Source organism: Saccostrea cucullata, unplaced genomic scaffold (assembly GCF_032062105.1).
Source record: "Saccostrea cucullata isolate Sc308-1 unplaced genomic scaffold, CSIRO_AGI_Scuc_v1 ctg1772, whole genome shotgun sequence".
NCBI classification, from domain to species: Eukaryota; Metazoa; Mollusca; class Bivalvia; order Ostreida; family Ostreidae; genus Saccostrea; species Saccostrea cuccullata.
Window position 1 is genome coordinate 62,014 of NW_026919734.1, and position 24,032 is coordinate 86,045.

General features: G+C 33.3%; 2 protein-coding genes across 2 annotated transcripts in view; one reads left to right on the top strand and one right to left on the bottom strand.

Annotated features, from left to right (window-relative positions):
- On the top strand, positions 1–4,142 carry LOC134237117 (scavenger receptor cysteine-rich type 1 protein M160-like). Its single transcript, XM_062719221.1, has 6 exons — positions 1–328; positions 1,522–1,827; positions 1,939–2,070; positions 2,226–2,393; positions 2,643–2,826; positions 3,256–4,142. The coding sequence occupies exons 1-6, from the start codon at positions 190–192 to the stop codon at positions 3,428–3,430; spliced, it is 1,104 nt and encodes a 367-aa protein (XP_062575205.1). The 5' UTR covers positions 1–189; the 3' UTR covers positions 3,431–4,142.
- LOC134236867 (uncharacterized) overlaps positions 4,025–24,032 on the bottom strand; it is a 25,659-nt gene continuing 5,651 nt past the window's right edge. The window contains exons 8-13 of the mRNA XM_062719027.1: positions 23,654–23,756; positions 22,350–22,484; positions 20,008–20,141; positions 7,208–7,304; positions 5,941–6,105; positions 4,025–4,263 (exon numbers count right to left, since the gene is read on the bottom strand). Coding sequence (XP_062575011.1) covers positions 4,025–4,263; positions 5,941–6,105; positions 7,208–7,304; positions 20,008–20,141; positions 22,350–22,484; positions 23,654–23,756 — 873 coding nt within the window. The remainder of the gene's footprint in view (positions 4,264–5,940; positions 6,106–7,207; positions 7,305–20,007; positions 20,142–22,349; positions 22,485–23,653; positions 23,757–24,032) is intronic.

Below are 24,032 nucleotides of genomic sequence, written 5' to 3' on the forward strand. Positions count from 1 at the left end.
TATAGCGTCCTTGCCCATTATCATAGATCATTAGAAAGTCTCTTGAAAATTCAATAAGCGTGAAATAAATAAACATACATGTAACACATCAAGCAAAGAAGATTTATTAACCTGAAAAATGCATACCATGTTCTTTCTGGACGAACATTTGTGTGGAAGGTAAACTCAGATTATTTTCTTAAAACGCAGATGAAGAAAATTATTTTGAAAACATTTAAAGTTAACTATTATAAAAGACTGTCAAAATGTGAACTAATTAATCACAAAATGGAATTAACTGTGTTGATCTTATCTGGATATTTTTTCTATGAGTGTGGAGGACTACAAAGTAAGTGATTATCAAAGTATAATATCATGTGTTGCTTGGTTCCCTAGCCTATCCATAATGAGTCGGTCGCCTAAGTGGCGATGTTGTACATGTAAGAACGTCTGCTCTAGAGTCATGGGTTAAAAATTGATTCGTATGACAGATTCGAATCCCTTTAAATCCCTTTAAGTGACCAGACCAGGTCTTTATACGCAGCCCTCCCCGGTAAGTTGTGTGTTTCAAATTCTAAGATTGACTTTTGACGAACAAAAATGTGCCGAGACTGCATCGCCCCGGATCCATTATAGTCCATCAGGTCCTAGTGCCATTAAGTGTACTTTAATCTGTATACTAGCTTGGGTCTGCTTTTTTATGTTTTGAAAATAAATTTTCGTCTAGGAATTTTATGATTTTTAAAGAGGTCGGAAATACGGATAAAATGCACTCTCTTGTAGGAGAACGTGTTGCAGATACTCTGCAGAAAAATAGAAGACGTAAATTCTGTGGAAGACATTTAACTTTTTTAAATGATTCTTTAATGCATTGATTCTCCATAAAGTTTTTATCAGTGCATTAAATTGAATGATAAAGCAAGAGAATGATTTAGCGCTATGGTAATTACATGCTAATTTTCGAACCTTGAACTTGCTCTTCTATGTTCAACAGGACCCGTAAACATTTTTAAACGATGCGGAAAAACACTGAGTTTAACAAACTTAATACAATTTGTGAGAGTGACCCTATATCATCACGTTTTTAGCAAAGGCAGTCTAGATTTCTGCAAATTTTCAGTCTTTGAAAAAGATAAAATTATTCTTGAATGAAATGTTTTCAGCATTAAATTATTACTTAAATGTAATGATATTATGGCTCATTAGTTTAACTTGATTTTAAATAATTATGATCGAACCTATTCAATATGTGATTTCAATTCATGGCTCATCTTTTACAAGTCAAAATCTTCATTCTAGCTCACATTAGTCATAGAATGAAATTTCACATTTGACAGTTGTCGACTCATTTTCTATAAAATGTAAGAAAATGAAGACGTACTGAGTATAGTGCATTTAAGAGGAAAGTTAAGATTCGATATCTTTCATGACAAGTATTGTGGCGAGATGCTTTAACCTCCTTCAAAGTTTAAATTGTTTTCGATAAATTTACAAAAAAAAAAAAAAAAAAAAAAATTATACACTTTTTACCATTTTTTTCAGTTTCTCTTTCAAATCAGTATTATGGAAACGTAAAAATAGACGGAAGTTTTGTTTGTGGTGGAGAGAATGTTTTCTCATACAAAGAGGCCACCATGCTATGTCGCCATCTTGGATTTTCTGGAGGCGTACCATTGCCGAGTGGCAAGATGGAGGTATCGTTTCCAATCGGAATAAAGTGTTCTGGCAACGAATCTTCCATAACTCAGTGCAATACCTCGAGTTTACTTTGTCCGTCCGCCAGTGCGTGGGAAGAAGAAAAGACTGGAGTAGCACGAATTTTGTGCTATGAAAATGGCGGGGAAAGTGGTATATAACCATGATGATATGCATGTTTATCTAGATAAACATTTTGGAGGGAGGGGGTCAAATTTATTTTTATATACATCCAATTTATGTACGTGTATATTACTTTTACAGAAGGAAAAGTGAATCTTAAATCAGGTTTTGGTCGGGTGACAGTTAGTCAGTTTGGACTTAGTGCTTCCGTTTGCGCAGACTCGTGGACAGACACAGAGGCTTTCGTTACGTGCAAAATGTTTGGATTTAAAAGTATTTAAATATCAATTTCTACCTAAGCTTATAATACTGATTTAATACTACAGATAAGAAAATTAATTTCAAAAGAAATGCTAACAATTTAAGTGTTATTAAAATTGTAAGCGGTTATTAATTAAATGCTTAGTGTATTTTACCTTCTATTTTAGATGGAATAGCGTTTGATATAAACAAGAGTGCTCGAGATGAATTCGTACTCTTTGGTAAAGTCACGTGTTTCGGCAATGAGTCGTCCTTTTTCGACTGTTACTCACAGGGCACGGAATGCAGGGAATCGTACGCTGTGAATGCAGGGGTTCTTTGTTACAACAAATATGGTAACTCTTCCGTTCTGTTCTAAATCAATATTACATAAGAAAATAGTTTGTTTTTAAAGACATATAAATGTAAACATGTACCGAGTTTGACTGCTGATATATTTCCTAAAAGGGCATTAACAATCAGCATTCAAAAATAGCAAAAGCCGACTTGAATGCTGATCTATGAAATTTAGTTTGCTGTTGTATAATCAATTGCAATTATCGTCCTTTAAAAAAAATATATATTTATATTCATATCTATTTTAGCACCATACATTCAGTTCAATGGAGAACTCGGACTGTACGAAGTCGTGATTGACAACTACACCGTGATGTATTGCTCGCAGACGCACTTCTATCCTCCAAGTGCGCACGCGCCACATACAGACAACCCTAATAATGCTATACCGTGCGGAAACATCGTTATTTTAGATCACAAAATAAGAAAAACGCAAGTATTCAAAAATTAAAAGAAAATCTTAAAATATTATATCCTTTGGAGAAAGCACATTATGAATAGAAAGTAATTTGTCAAAAGAACATAAAAAAAATTATCTAACCGTCATTTAGGTTTTAAAAAACTGAGAACACTTTGAAAAATAATTTTCTCTGCCGAATAACTCAGGCTTAATAAAATAAACGTTTATTTTGTGTTTACCGGGTAAAACTGCATATCAATGCATAGGATTGTATAAATACATGTACATTTTATTTTTCAAATTAGAGGAAATTTAAAATATTTTTCCATTCTCCTTATTTCTACATTTTTGAACAGAATTTTGTTTTTTAAAAAGTAAGAGAGTCAAAGTTTTATTGAAACAGTGTACTTTTTAATTTTGCTTTTGGATAGGAAATAATAATTTTTTTTAATTTACAATAGAGCTGACAGCACGGGAGTATCTTTCCCTCAGAGAAAACTCTGCAAAGCACAAGCGACGCCCAGATATAATTGTATAGGAGGCTGGAGATACAGTTCCGAATGGAAAAAGAAACATCCCGAAAGTTTTATGTGCGGGAAACCTTGGGTTTCCTCGGGAACATTGTTTACATGCTAATATTACGCAATTACTTTAAAACATATGATGGAAAGTAAATTTACATACACGTATTCATAATGCATATTTTTAAAACTAAAACTTCGCTATGTTGTGTATAATTTGGTTACTGTAATATCACATATTTTCGTAGGGTCAATTTTTCGTAGTTTTAGTAAAAACTCTTGGTTCGTGGAGATTTGAATTCGTGGATGAAGAATTGTTGAGTAGTTATGTATTTGAGTATTTAACATTCCTGGTGGATATAAATTCGTGGGTCTCTTCATACATCGAAAATTAAACCCCCACGAAAATTTTTGATTCCAAAGTACTCTCCTTTTTTTTCTTCAAATTTTTAATCTTTGGTAATTATGATAATTGTTATTTTTAAAAAGTATGTGCAACATTAAGTTTTCATACCGTGTCCATTTGCATAAAAGCATGATACAGAAGATTACATTTTGTGTATAGATCATTTTTTAAATGAACAACAAACCATTTTAGATGTTTTATAATTTTTTTTTAAGTTTAGCTTCTTTAATATAAGATTACCTCCTACATGTCAAATATCCACAATATTCACCAAATGGGAAACAACATATTAAAAAAACAGTACTAGTGGTGTCTTCTAGTCATCATTTGGGAAGAACGGAACTCTGTGCCGTATGATATTGCTCCATACCAAGGATTTTTCCATTTACGTGACCCATAAACTCCATTTAAATAGACGTTAGGACAGGTACCGAACCACCATCCCCCCTCCGTGTAATCACGGAAACAACCAAGTGAGCGCTGGGAAGAGTGATCCGGGGTCTTGAACGTTTGGTTATTGTGAGACCTTTTAAACTCAAATCCTACAATAAGATAAAATAGACTGTGAAAAAAGTTTACACTTTCGAGATAAGTAAGATTTCTGGTGGTTCCTGTTTGTGGATCGAAGTTGTCGGAATTTTTTAAATGAAATTGACAATTAATTGTGGTAAACAAGAAAATTTAGATGTTATTAATATTGTAAATCAGATGAGGATCCTCAAATCTCTCAAGTTTAAAGTAACCAAATATTTCAAAAGTCTAAAGCACCACGGTTTTTCTACACAACTCCTCACGATGAACCTTTTTTAAAAAAACATTAAAGACAGCTGCTTCTTATTGAAGCTCTAAACACTAAGAGAAACTATTTCTTTGGAAAGGGAGAAAAATAAATCATATAAAGGTGTGCATATTAAGACTTTTTCATTCAATTATAACATAGGGTACGTGCCTTATTTCTGCAGGAAAAATATTCAAAGGCAATGGACTGTTTGTGAGTAGAAATCATTGCTGTTTACACTGGGAAAATTAATGAAAATAATTCATTAAATTTCTTATTTTTTGTCTTATATAATGCTAAAGATATTTTAATCTATTACAAATGATGTAATTAACCATGAATAACTAGTTTTTAATTCTTTCATATGAGACAGATCACTCTAACTCCATAAAACTACCCTATAAGTAGAGCTCTTTAGTTTGCGGTGTTTAGAACTTCCTCTAATAAAGACGCATTTCGGAAATTTTCCCATCTATCACCTGGTTATGGTTTATGTCTTCCAAAAGCTTGCTCTCAGTACCATTGATTTCTAAAGCAAGACATGCTACTCATTGTTAGATTAATGTTAGAAGAATTTCAACAACCTCTTTTATTTAAAGTTTGTATTTCGTAAATTCTATGGTCATAATAAGGACTCTGCTAGCAAAATTTAATATACCGGGTAACCTATCATTGAGTTAGTCCATTCCGTTTACCAAATCAACAAACGGCATATGAAAATCTTCATTAATATCGTTAGTTCCCTGGTAATTCTTCTTTACAAACACATATTTACTCAAAAGTATTGTATTTTTAAAATCTGAAAAAAATATATCATTTTTCAAATTCTTTCGATTTAAATACTTAATTAAAAAGACGAAATATACTCAGTATTTCACTTATTTTGTATACATGTGATTCCCGCAATAATCATATATTTCACATGTTGATAAAAACCAAAATAAAATGTCAACAGATAATACCATTGCAACATCAGCATTTGTGTTCAATGTTTTGAAACAATAATAACTCAATTTCCTGAGTAAGAAGATTAAAATCGTTGTCGGTTCTTGTAAAAAAAAAAGAAAAACGAAAACATTCGTTGCAACCTTGATGTCATGAAATTTATTGCATAGACAAATGAAGTATATATCGTTTATTGGTAATTTCAGTTAAGTGTGAAGTTTTGCATTACATGACAATCTTTGATGACAGCTGCGCTCAAGGTAAATAATACACGTCTCCTAACCGCAAGCTTTACGACTGGAAGTTTCTTCTACTCCGATCCCTGATTGGTTGCTCGTGCAACAGACTACATGTATTTCCGTGTCAATGTTAGTAATATGAGTTGACCAATCACACAGCGGCGGCTGAATTGTTTACGCTGGATGCATCTGTCCAAAAAGATCGTGACGTTATGCAAAACTTCACATTTAACTAAAATGACTAAATAACACGTCACCTGCTGTTCCACTGGAGTAAGATCCCAGATGTAATCTATATTCATCGTCAGCGCCACTGATCCGGAAGTCCGAGTAATACTGGAAGAAATGGCTTCCATTTGTGTTTTGTAACTTTACGTATAGTGAAGATGAATTGAGAGTTAATGCATGCAATGCATCGTTTCCTAGGTTAGAAAAAATATATAGATATACATGTACATTTACCAGAGAGAGAGAGAGAGAGAGAGAGAGAGAGAGAGAGAGAGAGAGAGAGAGAGAGAGAGAGAGAGAGAGAGAGAGAGAGAGAGAGAGAGAGAGAGAGAGAGAGAGAGAGAGAGAGAGAGAGAGAGAGAGAGAGAGAGAGAGAGAGAGAGAGAGAGAGAGAGAGAGAGAGAGAGAGAGAGAGAGAGAGAGAGAGAGAGAGAGAGAGAGAGAGAGAGAGAGAGAGAGAGAGAGAGAGAGAGAGAGAGAGAGAGAGAGAGAGAGAGAGAGAGAGAGAGAGAGAGAGAGAGAGAGAGAGAGAGAGAGAGAGAGAGAGAGAGAGAGAGAGAGAGAGAGAGAGAGAGAGAGAGAGAGAGAGAGAGAGAGAGAGAGAGAGAGAGAGAGAGAGAGAGAGAGAGAGAGAGAGAGAGAGAGAGAGAGAGAGAGAGAGAGAGAGAGAGAGAGAGAGAGAGAGAGAGAGAGAGAGAGAGAGAGAGAGAGAGAGAGAGAGAGAGAGAGAGAGAGAGAGAGAGAGAGAGAGAGAGAGAGAGAGAGAGAGAGAGAGAGAGAGAGAGAGAGAGAGAGAGAGAGAGAGAGAGAGAGAGAGAGAGAGAGAGAGAGAGAGAGAGAGAGAGAGAGAGAGAGAGAGAGAGAGAGAGAGAGAGAGAGAGAGAGAGAGAGAGAGAGAGAGAGAGAGAGAGAGAGAGAGAGAGAGAGAGAGAGAGAGAGAGAGAGAGAGAGAGAGAGAGATTTCTGTGCAACCGAAAGATCAACATTTTCTTTAATCTTACTATCTAAGATCACCTTTGTGAGGTCTTTCCTGTGTAACGATGTTCATAGCTAATTGAACAAATCCAATTCTTAATATTTCGTAACATCGATGTGTGACACAATGTTTAAAAATCGTTTTCTTTCTAAAGAATTTTATGGAAACACGTTCAAAATTCTTCGAGTACAGTGTATCAAAAATCAAAGTATTTTTTAAAGAAGTCTAACGATTTGTCAAAATAACTCAATTATTCAACTCAACATCAAATAGGCTAAAAAGTTTACTCATCTACCTTAAAGACAGAATCTAAATTTTACCTAACCAATATTCAGTATACGCGTTCCCAAATCCATGCTGATATTCTGTCCAGTTCCTTGAAAAACTAAAGTATCCATTAATCCGCTTTTGAAAGACCTGCACACAAAAAAATCTATTTATTTTATTGTAAACCAGTCGTTTCAATCAATCTTAAATATACTTATATTACATTGCTGTCTAAATCTGGTTTGTTTCCTATTCAGTTGAGACATTTTCGAAACCAAGCTAATTTCTGTCCGGTTTCTAAATGGTTAAAGACACAAAGATACAGTAATCCTTTTTGAAAACTACTTGTTTTCCTTAAAATAACAATTTCTTTGCTAATCACCTGAGTGTACAGATTACCATATACATTGTCTATGAAATAGGTAATTGTTAGTTTCTTTAACAAAAAATTCTATAATAAATAGTTAACTATAGTTTACTATAGTTAACTATAGTTTACTATAGTTAAATATAGTTTACTATAGTTAACTATAGTTTACTGTAGTTAACTATAGTTTACTATAGTAAATCAATAGTATACTATAGTAAATTTTAAAATATGTCAAAGTGTTCACTATAGTAAATCAAAGTTTTCAAAGGGATCACTATAGTGTCAAAGTTATCACTCTAGTTAATTAAAGTTTTCAAAATTATCACGATAGTAAAATAAAAGTTTTCTATAGTAAATCAAAGTTTCCATAGGTATCACCAAGGTTAATCAAAGTTTTCATAGTTACATGTATCACTTCAGTAAATCAAAGTCTCAAAGTGTTCACTATAGTAAATCAAAGTGTCAAAGTGTTCACTATAGTAAATCAAAGTGTCAAAGTGTTCACTATAGTAAATCAAAGTGTCAAAGTGTTCACTATAGTAAATCAAAGTGTCAAAGTGTTCACTATAGTAAATCAAAGTGTCAAAGTGTTCACTATAGTAAATCAAAGTGTCAAAGTGTTCACTATAGTAAATCAAAGTGTCAAAGTGTTCACTATAATAAATCAAAGTCTCAAAGTGTTCACTATAGTAAATCAAAGTGTCAAAGTGTTCACTATAGTAAATCAAAGTGTCAAAGTGTTCACTATAGTAAATCAAAGTGTCAAAGTGTTCACTATAGTAAATCAAAGTGTCAAAGTGTTCACTATAGTAAATAAAAGTCTCAAAGTGTCCACTATAGTAAATCAAAGTCTCAAAATGTTCACTATAGTAAATCAAAGTGTCAAAGTGTTCACTAAAGTAAATCAAACTTTTCATAGTGTCAAACTGTTCACTATAGTTAACAATAAACTATAATGAACTATAGTATATTTTAGGGTTACTTGATTATTCTGTCAGTGACTTTACTCGTGATGTTCTGGTGACCTGAGACTGTGTCTTTGGTAAAATCGTCGCAATGACTTTAAAGGGACATGGACACAGTTTGAACTGATTTTTTAAAACCAATCTTATTTTTTACATTAACTAACGCATCATCTAGTGATTAGCAAAAGATATGAACATCATTTGTTGATTAAACAAGAGGCCCATGGGCCACATCGCTCACCTGAGAAGCTTTGACCATTCCCTTCTTTACCAGATTTCCCCCTTGTAATACATATTGTGACCCCACCCTACCCAACTGATCATAATTCACACAATTTGAAATCTACACTACCACAGGATGATTTGATTCAACATTGTTAAACTTTGCTTCCCCATTGTGGTCCCGCCCTACCCCCGGGGGTCATGATTAGAACAATTTAGAATCTACACTACCCAGGATGCTTCCACATAAGTTTCAGTTTTTCTGGCCTAGTATTTCTTGAGAAGAAAATTTTTAAAGATTTTCCCTATATATTGCTATGTAAAACTTTGATTCCCCATTGTGGCCTACCCAACCCCCGGGGGTCATGATTTGAACAATTTAGAATCTACATTACCCCGGGATGCTTCCACATAAGTTTCAGCTTTTCTGGCCCAGTGGTTCTTGAGTAGAAAATTTTCAAAGATTTTTCCTATAAATTTCTATGTAAAACTTTGATTCCACATTGTGGCCCCGCCCTACCTTTAGGGGTCATGATTTGAACAATTTAAAATCTGCACTAACCTACAGTTCTTCCACGTAAGTTTCAGCTTTTTTGGCCCAGTGGTTATTGAGAAGAAGATTTTTAAAGATTTTTCCTATATATTTCTATGTAAAAATTTGATTCCCCATTGTGGCCCCGCCCAACACCCGGGGGTCATGATTTGAACAATTTAGAATCTACACTACTCCAGGATGCTTCCACATAACTTTCAGCTTTTCTGGCCTAGTGGTTCTTGAGGAAAAGTTTTTAAAAGATTTTTCCGATATATTTCTATGTAAAACTTTGATTCCCCCTTGTGGCCCCGACCTATCCCCGGGGGTCATGATTTTTACAATTTAGAATCTACACTACCCCAGAATACTTCCACATAAGTTTCAGTTTTTCTGGCCCAGTGGTTCTTGAGAAGAAGATTTTTTAATGACCTCACCCTATTTTTGTCTTTTTTGATTATCTCCCCTTTTTGGGAGACTTGGCCCTTCATTTTGGCAATTTTAATTTCCCTTTACCCAAGGATGCTTTGTACAAAGTTTGGTAAAAATTGGCCGAGTGGTTCTTGAGAAGAAGTCGAAAATGTGAAAAGTCTACAGACGGACAGACAGATAGATGGACGGACGGACGGACGACGGAGAAAATGTGATCAGAATAGCTCACTTGAGCCTTTGGCTCAGGTGAGGTAAAATCGAGATACAGAACTTAAAGATCTTCGTAATGTAAACAAGGCTCGTGCCTTGTTTTTGTTTACATATAGAAATTATCATATTCATAACAAAATGACATTCAGCAAACCTCTAGAAATTGCCCAATCGTATTTAGAATTACTTCTTTATTGAAAATAGTTGATTTGAATGAATATAAATTAATATATTAGCCTATGTAAACAAAAACATGACACGGACCCTGTGTACAAAATAAGTTTGTTCTAAATCTGCCTTGTATCTCGTGGACTGAAATTCAAATTTTTTATGATCATTAGAAATACTGAGTACCTTAGTTAAATATTTGTAAATATCGAAAAATAAATTTTAGTTGAAACTGTGTCCTATAATTATGCTTTATTTTATTGTGTATGTCTTTATGAATTTAATGAATTTTTTTTTTACTTTTGAATACTTTGTTACCATACTCACGTCTGTTATAGCTGATTTACCAAATATTTTTTCATGCATAAAAAACACCAGGCATTCATTTTTTGGAAACAGTCATTGTAATTTGCAATTGTTTGCATTACCGCAAAAGCTAACTCTGAGGCGCTTAACATGTCCAAAAAATGCAAAAATTAAAACTTTAAGACATCTTGCCACGGTAACCGTTACCCGTAGCATCCAATTTGCCCAATTTTAGTTTAGGGTATCAAATACTTTTAGTAAATATCATAGAGAGTTTGGAGATATTCTGAGACTATGCGTGCAACAACTAATGTATGAAATTTCAAGTCATTACAGAGAATGGCTTTTAAAACATAATTTTCGAAATTATTACCTTGACCTTTTACTTTTTGACCTCAAAATCAGAAGGGGTATTTCGGAGAAGCACAACTCGTGAATTAAGATTACTCGTTTTTATTGTTATGGTGGTAGAATCTATGTAAAAGCTCTTGATGAACTTTCCATTCACAAATTATTATTCTCATGATTTGACATAAAAATACCTTTCGCAATAATAATTACTCGCGAAAAATAAGGAATCCACAGTACCATATGTGCAAATTGAAAAATTCGTTGAAAGGCTTACAGAATGGTTGTTAACTTAGTCAGATTTTGGATTCCCAACCCAAAGCATATCACATACATGGGACATCGTTGGCGGTAGTAGTTAGTCATGTTTTAATGTACATGCATACGGTATATGGAATTCACGATTTTGTGAATATTAAATCTGTTTTCAATTAAGTCTTATCTGTTGACTGAAGTGCATATGTCGAGAAACATTTGTTAAAAAAGCTATTACCCGCTGAATAATGAAACCACGCCCTCCAGCGTATCAACAGTCAACATTGCTTGAAGATGGGTGATATTCCAGAAAATGTTGACAGCGCACAATTTATGTGCATAAGGTTCACTGCAATATATGTATTTGTTTAAAACATTCAGTATAATATAATAAATATTGCATGTACGAGTAGTTGAGTGGTAACATTAAAAATTTTCACCCCTGGAAAATAATTTTCAACCTCGGCTGCGCTTTGGTTTACAATGGTTTTCTTGGGGTGAAAATTTTCAATGCTACATTTAAGTACAATCATGTACATGCAATATTTATAAAGTATTTTCTGTTGTGGCTAAGCGGCTAGGTGCTACAGTAACAGTCTGAAACAGCAGCATGCAATTTCATGTTTACATACATCTACAGTGTGTTTGTTCATTATTTTTCATGTAAAATAAAAGGAATAATGAACTTTTGTTTCTCTTTGCTGAAGTACAATGTACGAGAATGAAACCAGAATCATATTAAGAAAGCAATTTGAATGCGTCCATAGAGATTGAAGCTTCGGTGTAAATGTAAACAGAACTTTGCTTTTAATCAAATCAGACCGATTTTGAAAATCAGTGTCACTTATTAATTTCAATTACTAAATTCTCTCTTTTAAAAGAAACATTTGAACTAAATTTTATGCATTTTTATACGCAGAACACTTAACTTTGTTTACATAACAATTATCTTACATGGTAATAGATGATACGTATATGTTTAAATTAAAAAATATACGCCCTGAACTAAAGATGGCAAAAAAAATGAGAATTCCACAATTTTCCTGATTGGCTGCTATTTATATCCCAGAACCGGGATTTAAGATTTAAGTTGTTGCAGGCAGTGCTGAGAAACAACAGAATTGTTAGTTGAACCACTCCGTCTGCAGCTGTAGCGATAATTTTTATAGTGTTAGATTGGCATAATTGTTTTAATACTAGTTGATATGTTATAAATCGTAATGTTTTGTTTGTCAGTATCCAGACAGGACCAAATTGAGAAGGTCAAGATCTTTTTTGAAGTTTACGTTTATAGTTAATACATTTTGACTTCATATACCGAACCATAATTGTACTGTTTTATGGGAAAAGTCTTTACTTATTGAAATATTCCATGATATTCAAGAAGGGGGAAATAATTTTTTATTGCAGTACTATATATTTAACTACAGAACCATAATAAAGTTTCTTTTAACATTAATATTGCAAAACATATACATGTATCATATTATTCCATTGAATAATATGTGATTTCTTGTTATTCGTACTTCTTTCTGATAACCTGCATTTGATACAAATTGTAGGTAGGTGATTAAGGTAGAACCCATTGTTACAACGCACTTTGAAAAATTACGCACTTTGAAAAAATTTTTCAAAGTGCGTTAAGTTTTGGGACCAGGTTAACGCACTTTGAAAAAATTTTTCAAAGTGCGTTGAATTTGGGACCAAATCAACGCACTTTGAAAAATTTTTTCAAAGTGCGTTAAAACTGTACATCATAATTTTACACCATGTAAACATTTAACGCACTTTGAAAAAATTTTCATGAAACAAAAGGAATTAGACTTATATTTTAGAAATAGACAACAGTATTATCCCTTCGCAACGTATGATGGGATATAGTGATGCAATTATGTGTGTTATTACTTTATGTGTATCTTAGTTTTTTCTGTGTGGAATTGACGTAATTTGTATCGGGATCGATGTCAAATGATTTACTGAACATGTTTTTTGGGGAAGGAATGCTCCGCTTTGCGGTGCCCTTACTTTGATGTGTTTCTTTCTAAAAACTGATGGATTGAAGAAAACCAAGAAACGGAAAACGAAGAAAAGACTGGCTGAATTAAGGTCTATCAGCTCAACTCTTTATCATTCCGACCCAGATATATCTATTTCTATAACTCGTAACCTTAAGTGTCAATGATATTTGAAAAAAAAGAGCATTCTAAATACAGTATAAGCACTGTACAAGGAAGTCTGTAGTAAATCGAAATTTTGTTCTTTTAAATCTCAAAGTCTATTTATGTTCATTTTCAGGAAAATCAGAATACTAATTACTAGCTGTAAATTCCTTATTTTTCGCGAGTGTTTTTTATCGCGAACTGGCTCTCAAACGTCAAATCGCTAGAATTATAATTCGCGAATGAACGGTTAATGAACAGATTTTACATAGATTTAAGCACCAGAAAAAAAACGAGTAATATTTTTTTCGCGAGTGATACTTCTCGCGAAATTTCGCAGAAATTAATTCCTCGCTAATATTAAGGAATCTACAGTACCTGTCTGCTTTTCGATGTTAATTTGATACCATATCTGATAATCTCTCTGTTAAACTCCAGGTATTTAAAAACACAAGTTTTGCCAAAATTATAGAGTTATTTCTCTTTGGTATCCCAAATAAGTAAGGTTTTATGAAAATTCATATAAATATCTATAAATTTTTTTAGAATCATTCCAATATGTTAACTTTTGAGAATTGACTAAGAGATAGGCGGAAGAACAATACTATCGTTCGTAGTTCTTTACGACATTGAATGTTGACCTTTTGACCCCAAATTCAAAAGGGGTATTCCTAAGGCCACAGGGATTCTGTTATGTTAAATTTCATTGCAAATGTTCAAAGGGTTGGCGAGAAATCGTGTGGAAACGAAAGCGTTACAGAAAGACGGATGGACGGACAGCTAGACGGACGGACTGACAGATAGACCCAAATTAATATCTCCCACTTTTCAAGCGGGGAACAAAAAGTATCAAATCAGGTTCAAATGATAATTTATCATACCTAAGATTTGTAGGAATATTGACTAAGCCATGCAGAATTTTTTTTTCAAAGTGCGTTAATATGGTCGATATTAACGCACTTTGAAAAAAAAATTATTTTTTCAAAGTGCGTTAACCTGGTCCCAAAATTTAACGCACTTTGAAAAATTTTTTCAAAGTGCGTAATTTTTTCAAAGTGCGTTGCCACAACCCATGTTGGAAATGTCTTTGTAGCACAATTTCCAAACTTTTCAAAATGATAAATTCGCACTCGCTTATCAATCAGTTAAAACACATGTCATGTTTTCTTGTTATTAAATGTAGTGCAGCCTATAAAACTTTGAATGGTAATTACACAGTGCGACTTCACATTGTCTGTCACTTTTAGGGGTACTTGTCATAAAGAGAATGTGAAAAATCACAAAATTACTTCTTTTAGCATCCGTTATAGACTTTAAAGAATAGATTCTTTTATATTCAATTGACATAAAAGATAAGACCACATTAAAAATAATGTAAGTGGGCAAATGAACTCTATTTCTTAGTCAATTTTCCACCCTAAATTTGTAGATATTTTTCTGAAATCATTGTCAGAATGTCTTCAATCTCTTATATGATGAAGAGCAAACCCAAATGATTGCAAAAAGTTATTAAAATATTTACCTTTCCTCGCATACTAACAAGAGATAGGTTATTAATCATGCTACTGTTGTTGACCTTTTTGCACTTACACGGGATTTAATTATTAAATGACTGCTTGGGGGTTACTTTCAGATTTACAATGTAAATATTCATCAAAAAGTGTATTTATCTCTTTAAAAAGATCAAATTTGATGGAAAAATTGTAATCAAACACTAACCATTAAAAATATACAGTAACTGAATAATTAACAAATAGTTATGAAAAGGAATACAATCATTTCATGATAGACATCACAAAATTTACACAAAATCTTCAACACATCTTTGACTCAGACTCATGTCATCAAGGTATTATACAATCATGTACTATTTAGTTGGCAACTGAAGATTTCTCTGGAGTTTTGTATTCCCTCGAAATAGTTGCATACTATTCTCATTATCACAATAAGTTGTGTAATTCCATTACTGTAAACCAACTATTATTCGCGACGACTTTATTTCGCGATTTACCAGAGATAAATTGGTTGGCGACGATTAATTTTCGCGATCAAGCCTTTTTGCATCTGTTTCTAATAGACAAATTTACTATAAGGACCGCTTCGCGGCGAGAAATATTCGCGATGACGAGGCTCTCGCGAACTTCGCGAAAATTTCTCGCACGCGAATAAAAGTTGGTTTACAGTATATTAGATGGTCTTGGATAGGTCCATTTAAGGTCAAGATCTAGTAAATGAAAGGTGCCTACAAATTTCTCTAACTTGGGAAATGTATTAGTCATTTAGCTTACAACCAAAAAATATATAAATTGAAAAAAAGGTATTAAAAGTACCCAAAAACCTTGAAAATAAGACGGATTTAATATTAAGCCTGTTTTGAAAATAAGCCACCTATTTCTTGCATTGGAAATTACTTGAAAATAAGCCGGTTTTTGTAAATAAGCCGGTCACAACAATGTCATGAGGAAAGATGTTAAAATAAAATGATTCTTTTTCTACAAGCAAGATACTGAACATGGTATCATTGTAATTATTTTATTATAAACATTCTATGACATTCATGATTTTTTTATTTTTTGAATTAACAAGTAGTTCTGAATCTATTGATTACAATTTATTGAATAATTGTATTGATAATAAACTGTGATTATGCTCTGGTCGCTTACCTGATTTTTGCATTGATAATAAGACGCAATTTGAAAATAAGCCGGTTTTGAAAACAAGCTCCCACTTTCTTACCAAAACTTAAAAATAAGCCACAGCTTATTTTCAAAGTTTTAGGGTATTTTGACATGATTTTTAAATAGAATTCCCTGAATTTTAAAATGCTTTATTTCCTACAACTTTTATTGAAGCTGTAATGACGTCATAATGGAACCCCCTAATACTGAGCAAGACTGCACAGAAAAAAAGGATTTAATTTATGGAAGCCTAAAATAGAAATGATTTTAAAAATTCGTAACTGGAATTATAAAAATTAAACGCACTTTTATTCAGTGTGTGAGTGAAAAGTCACGAGTTTACACATATATAAAGTCTGCAAAAAGAAGGTTTAATCCTTTAATAAATTCATTTCTCAACGTAGATAAAATGAGATATTAAAAAAATCTATCAATTGCAGACATGTTGGGAAGACGCCATTACTGCAGGAATTTTTTTAAAAAGAAAATATTTAGATTTTGAAAATTCTTTGCTCGCGTTAAAACTACTAATAGTAAAAATACTTGATTTCTACATAAAACTGCTGGTTCACAGATGGGCTTGGTAAAAAAACCCAATATGCAGTGTGGAAGACAGTGACATACAAAAGAGAAGTAGGAGGGGCTTGAACACATGAATTTACGAAATCAAGAGTATACAAATATAAGAAATAACTGTCATTTTTAGCTCTACTGGTCAGAGACCAGAAGAGCTTATGCGATAGTAATGCGTCCGGCGTCCGTCTGTCTGTCTGTCTGTCTGTCTGTCTGTAAACAATTTTTCAAAATGCTACTCCTCCTACAGTTTTGGTCTGATTTCAGTATAACTTGGCACACAAGTAGACTACACTAAGATACATAATTCTGTGCATCGCTTTTTGATTTCAATGATTGGTATTGCTGTGGTTGCTAAAAATAGAAATTTTGGAGAAATTCTTTCGAAATGCTACTCCTCCTACAGTTTTGGTCTGATTTCAATATAACTTGGAACATAAGTAGACTACACCAAAATACATAATTGTGTGCATTGGTTTTTGATTTCAATGACCAGTGTTGTCGTGGTTACTAAAAATAGAAATTTTTGTGAAATTCTTTCGAAATGCTACTCCTCCTACAGTTTTGGTCCGATTTCAGTATAACTTGGCACACAAGTAGACTACACTAAGATACATAATTCTATGCATCGATTTTTGATTTTGATGAATGATGTTGCCATGGTTACTAAAAATAGAAATTTTTGTGAAATTCTACCCCTCCTACAGTTTTGGTCCGATTTCAATATAACTTGGCACACAAGTAGACTACACTAAGATACATAATTCTGTATATCAGTTTTTATTTTTATTTTTTGGCAAGGATTATTTTTTTCTATTTATTGCTTTTTTAGGTCACCTGAGTAACTCAGGTGACCTATTGCTATCCGTTTTCGTCCGTCGTCGTCCGTCGTGTGTCGTGTGTTAACATTTGAACATTTTCAGCTTCTTTTCTTAAACCACTGAACCAATTTCAACCAAATTTGGTATACAGCATCTATGGGTGAAGGGGAACACAAATTGTGAATTTCATGGTCCCCACCCCCCTGGGGCCTGAGGGGTGGGGCCAAAACCACTAAAATTAATGAAATCTTTAAAAATCTTCTTCTTTACTCCTGGACATCAAGCAGGCAAACTGTTGGCATGAATGTAATGAGCATTGAGTCCTCTACCAAAATTGTGAAATTCATGGCCCCAGGGTCAGGAGTTTTTGTGCTAGGGCGGGGCTCTATAGATTATATAGTGAAAATGCATTATTTCTTTGAAAATCTTCTTCTCTGCTCCTGGGTATTAAAGAAACTAACTAAGCACATAGTTATGATGAGCAAGAGTGCCTCTTCCAGATTTGTGAATTTTATGGCCCCAGGGTCAGGGGTTCTGGTGTTAGGGCGGGGCTCTATAGATTATATAGTGAAAATGCATTATTTCTTTGAAAATCTTCTTCTCTGCTCCTGGGTATTAGATAAACTAACTAAGCACATAGTTATGATGAGCAAGAGTGCCTCTTCCAGATTTGTGAAATTCATGGCCCCAGGGTCAGGGGTTCTAGTGCTAGGGCGGGGATCTGTAGATTATATAGTGAAAATGCATTATTTCTTTGAAAATCTTCTTCTCTGCTTCTGGGTATTAAATAAACTAACTAAGCACATAGTTATGATGAGCAAGAGTGCCTCTTCAGATTTGTGAATTTTATGGCCCCAGGGTCAGGGGTTCTAGTGCTAGGGCGGGGCTCTATAGATTATATAGTGAAAATGCATTATATTTTTGAAAATCTTCTTCTCTGCTCCTGGGTATTAAATAAACTAACTAAGCACATAGTTATAATAAGCAAGAGTGCCTCTTCCAGATTTGTGTATTTTATGGCCCCAGGGTCAGGGGTTCTGGTGTTAGGACGGGGCTCTATAGATTATATAGTGAAAATGCATTATTTCTTTGAAAATCTTCTTCTCTGCTCCTGGGTATTAAATAAACTCACTAAGCACATAGTTATGATGAGCAAGAGTGCCTCTTCCAAAAATTGTGAATTTTATGGCCCCAGGGTCAGGGGTTCTGGTGTAAGGGTGGGGCTCTATTGATTATATAGTGAAAATGCATTATATTTTTGAAAATCTTCTTATCTGCTTCTGGGTATTAAATAAACTAACTAAGCACATAGTTATTATTTATAAGCAAGAGTGCCTCTTCCAGATTTGTGAATTTTATGGTCCCAGGGTCAGGGGTTCTGGTGTTAGGGCGGGGCTCTATTGATTATATAGTAAAAATACATTAATTCTTTGAAAATATTTTCCTTTGCTTCTGGATTTTATGCCAATGATCCAAGTATATATATATATTTATGATAAAGAAAGGTGCATCTAGCAAAGTGGGTTTTTTTATGCCCTCAGGGTCAAAGGGGGGGGGGGGGGTTACATAGTCTGAAAATGAATTAATGCTTTGAAATCTGCCCTTTGCTATTAATCAACCATTTTATTATTACATTTGCAAAATTTGGAAATATGTGGCCCATGGGTCAGTGGGTGATCACGGTGCACAACTGGTTATAAAGTGGAAGTGCATTTTCTTTCTGTTACTCTGATCTACCTCTGGGTATTAAGTAAATAGAGTAAGCATGCTAAGTTAATAATTATGATAAGCAATGGTGCCTCTTTCAAAATTGTAAATAGTGAATTTCATGGCCTCCGGTTTAAAACACGAACCAAATATAATTGTTTGAAAGTTGTTACACAATACTCAGGTGACCTATAAGGCCCGTGGGCCTCTTGTTAAAGTTTCAAGTCCCAACTGCTACTTTTCTCATCCTTTGTTTTAAGTATAAATCTGTAGAGCTACAGTCTCGACAGAGACTTCTGGTTTAGTTTTATGATGATAATCAAGCAATTGGCTTGCCTGATAATTTTATGCATAAACGCTTTAATTGAAAATATAAATTAATAAGCCAGCCAATTGCTTGATCAGATAAAAAGAAAATACCCCAAAATGCACAGCAAAACTCGTTTAGCACAAACACGGATATTGCGAATTCACGAATATATCGAAGTCATCTTTGGTTAGAGCGTCTGCTCTAGAGTCGCGAAGTAAGGAGTTAATCCTTACGTCGCGTGTTCGAATCCCACTGAGGGACGTAGAGACCGGACCTTCGGATGAGACAGTATAAACCGAGGTCCCGTGTCGCAGTAGGTGCTGGCACGAAAAAGATCCCTCTCTGCTCAATGGCCCTAAGTGCCGAGTAAAGGTCAAAATTTGCCTTTACCGGCATACGGTGACGTCTCCATATGAGTTAAAAATTCTCGAGAGGGACGTTAAACAATATACAATCCATCAATCAATCAATCCTTTTACGGATATAACAAATTACGGATATAGCGAAGTAATTTCACAAGTCCCAGTGACTTCGTTATAACCGAGTTTTACTGTAGACAGTTACTGTAAATCACATTTTATTCGCGAGAACTCTATTTTTGCGTAATTACGCGAGACAATGAGGTCGCGAAAATTTCATTCTCGCGTTTTAAAGTATTCCTTACGATTATTTAGAGGAAAAACAACAATTCGTGAAAATTATGTCTCGCTAATAAAGAGTCAATGGCTTTCTCGCGAAAATAAGGTGTCGCGAAAATTTAGTGATCTACAGTAGCCCTTAATTTTAGCGCTACATACGGTCCACCCGCCTCCCATTGTGTCCATATCACAGAGAACTTCTTTATATGTAGAGTTGTTCCACGGATAGATCTTATAGATGGCTGTTCTATTGTACCCAGCTTTCAAAATGTCCAGACAGTCCATTAAAGCTTCTAAAATAAAAAAAAGTACCAGTTATTGATCACTTTGTCTGCTTTATACCCGGATATAAACTTATGTATTATGTCCAACACTGAATTAATTGTCAGTTTTTAGATATATATTAAATATGTTTTTGCTGTAAACGTTTGACATTCCTAATCTTTGGAACAATGATACTCAATAAGTTAATTACAAGATTTTAAACATTATTACTGGATGGGAAATTCCTGTCTTATAAATTTTGACATTCCTAATCTTTGGAACAATGATACTCAATAAGTTAATTACAAGATTTTAAACATAATTATTGGATGAGAAATTCCTGTCTTATAACTAGCATGCGAGGGACGTTTAATAAATAATGTCATAAGCTCGATGACATACAATATGGAAATCATATGCCACTAAGCTTGACGTTTTCTAATTAATGAATCTTTAATGCATTGTTAGAAATTTATATGAACACTTTTCATCACATTTTTCCATTGTGAGAAGCTGGAAAACAATGGCTACTCGGGATACTGCTTTTAAAATGAAAAGTCAAGACCCTAGTAAACTAGAATGGAATTAAACGCTCCATTAAAGCTGTTGTAAAACTTGTTGAGAATCCCAAAGATATAATAACTGAAATGTGTAAAATTTACTGCAACCAATGTCTGTTTTATACACACATGAGCAGGTGGATTTCAATAAACAAAAATGATGGGCATCAAAAATGGGCACTAGTACTGTCCTTGGCGACAAGGACCTCCAAGAACCAATGTATATTTGCGAAAGTTCAACACATTGTCACCGAGTATGTTTGATTGACTTTAAGACACATTGGAAATTTGATATACATTATTTTGGGGGTGGTTTACACTGCTTTAAAGAAACATTTGATAGTAAAAAAGTTTAATACTCAAAGGTCACCCAATATTATGAAAAAACGACAGCGTGTAGGAATATCTAAACAATTATTTTTAAAAATAAAAAAAAAATACTTATCCATGTTTGTCTGAAATTTAAACAGATAATGAAACTTGAATCTATTTTGTTTTAAACCATCAAAATAAATTTACAATGAAATAAACTTGACAAAGCAGCAAAGGTCTGAAAAGAGCAAAGAATTGCAAGAGCACAAAACAATTTTATATGCTGATATCTTAAATATTAGTGGTTTTGTTGTTCAAATTCTTATTGGCGGAGTAATTTCAATTTCATGAAGAGTCTAGAAAGAAATGTTTTTGCAAAAAAGTGAAAGTTTATGAGTTGAAGGAGCAAGAATGAGGAATTCACTACATTAAATTTCTTCATGACAGCGTCCAAACCTACAGGCCATGAAGAAAGTTCTGGGGTTTAAAAAAAGTTAATATTTTGTCACACCAACAATATTGGCCAGCACTTTCAACCTTTGACTTGTTTCATTTCCCAAACTTGAAGAAAAAACACCTTTCAGAAAAAAAACAAGTACAGGAAATCATAGGATCTGTCATATTCCAGTATACAAAGGGTCATACTCAAACATGTGTTCTAAAAACAATTAGAAATGGAATAAATATGTTACATACATGACTTTCAATGAAAAGAGAATGTTTTAGCTTAATCATGAAGACTAAATCATTGAAAAGCGTTTTTTGTTTCTTTCCGAGCACCAGTGACATTATTTATTGAACGCCCATCGTATTTGCACGCAGCAATTCTTTTTCAAAAAGATTGAATCTCATGCTTTCGTTTTTCGAAATATTGTAATAATTTAACTAATTCTTGCGTTGCTTTTTGTAGGTATATCAATAGAGCAATCATAACAAAAAGTATTTTAAAAAATCAAATAATTATATATTAAATGTTTGATATCATAACACTTAAAAAATAAAAAAAAGGAAACCAGCTGTCAAAATAAATGTTCCTGCTGCACATACTATAAAATAAATTTGATACAAAAATCTTTATTTTTATACACATAGTTAATTGCAGTTTCCAACTGAGTGTTATAATTATTGTCATAAAAATATATTCTGACAATCAGACTAACTTTAATTTTTTAAAAAATTAAAATACATTCTTTCTAGGGGGAAAAATCATTATTTTTATATTAAATGACATCTAATTTTCACTCATGGGCGCTAAGTTTGGCATTTTCAGCTATCATTCTTAAATTCTTATATTATATAAAACATAAGGGATTTATGCAAATGTAAAAAGACTTAAGAGTAAAGAGTTTGTTTTAAAAATTTTACGGTGAGTGCAGTTGCTTCCTGTCCATCCCGCTGTACATCCGGTTGGGCATGCGCCACTCATACCATCACAAGTTCTATTTATACAATGTCCACAGTTAGACATACAGGTTCTGCCATATTTGCCTGCAGGACAAGCTGCAACAAAAGCATTAATTATTGTATAAGGTGTATAAAAAGGGTTAAATACAGCGAAACTGGATTTAAAAAAAAAAATTACATTTTGAATTCAAAATCCCTGTTAGTAAATGTTTTTTGTCAAAAAAATGTGTTTAATCTTGGATGTTGTCGTATCCTTTATATAAATTATTCGCGTTCGGATCAGACTGTGCCTTTAAATTTATTCATGCCTAAAATAGAGTGTACAGAAAATGTTCTTTTTACTTTTCATTAAAAGACAAAATGAATGGTAAAATATCTTAGCTTTAGGTAGTGTTTATTTGTTAAATTCACTCAGAATGGATTTTATAAAAAGATTCCCTTAATCCTTAACTCATATAAAAATGAACTTCTAATGAAAGTCCAGAAATAAGGACCGACACAAAGGCTGTTGGACATAGCTTAAAAAACCGAAGCAGGTTATTGACACGAAAACTAATTGTTTAAATCAGATAAATAAATATAATAACATTTAAAAAAATTTCGTACACTAATTCAAAGCCAGCTTATCATAGACTCTTATAATAACCCTTTGTAAGTAAGTTGAGATTATTTCTTGATCATTCTACCGGGATGTAAATTTCGCCAAGCGACAGGACAGGAGCTAAAGAGGCCTAATATGCATGTAATTCTTGCGCGAATGTCTTTGTGTTTGACGTCAGTGGGCGAGGACAATTAAAATTGACATGGAAAGCCTCGTGCAATTTAAATAAATTAGTCTACATTTTTAAAATCTGAATTCACAATTTTATTTCACTATGAAATAGAAAAAAAGGAATCACTGTCTAGTTATTGGAGTATGCCATGGACATCAACGATTATTGGAAACTTGGGATAATATATGCTAGCAGGTTTCGCTATCATTGATGCTTAGGCATACTCTTTTAACTAGACCGTGATTCCTTAAATGTACCATTACTAATCGCACATGTCTCTTATTTGATTCATTTCACAAGAGCATGTTCTACTCATATACATGTCTTAAACGATCGAAGCAAGTCATTAACCAGTATTTAGATGATAGAAAGATATCTACAGTTTTCTCTATATGAGACAAAATTTTGGTGTCAAATTGTAAAAGGGCAAAGTTTCATTAAAATTAAATACCAGTTGTTGCCAAAAAATAATAGCTCTTTAAAAGTACTTACCAAGTCCTTTGTTACATAAATCAGAATTACAACACATGGAAGATTTCTGATTGATTGTCCTCTTTCCAAAGGCATCAGTTACTGTCACACCTACTTCACATTCCTAGATAATGAAAAAAAAAACATCAGGTAAAATTTTTACCTTATAAATAGAAATTTAAAAAGACAGATTCATTGAATTTCAAGGCCACTTTGTATATCAAAAATATAAGAAAAATGGTTTACAGGATATTACATTGACGGAACCATGCAGAAGATTGGCCAACATTTTATCTAAATTTTGTTTATCTTCAGAAATACATATTCTCTTGGGGTTTGGTCCTCGTGACCTTACTAATAAAGTTTTAATTATTCCGTCCAACAATGAAGATTCTAGATG

Excerpts from the sequence above, each read along its gene's own strand:
- LOC134237117 (XM_062719221.1), top strand. The coding sequence starts at position 190 with ATGAAGAAAATTATTTTGAAAACATTTAAAGTTAACTATTATAAAAGA. Across the intron at positions 1,828-1,938 it reads TGAAAATGGCGGGGAAAGTG|AAGGAAAAGTGAATCTTAAA; the intron begins GTATATAACCAT and ends TTACTTTTACAG. Across the intron at positions 2,071-2,225 it reads CAAAATGTTTGGATTTAAAA|ATGGAATAGCGTTTGATATA; the intron begins GTATTTAAATAT and ends CTTCTATTTTAG.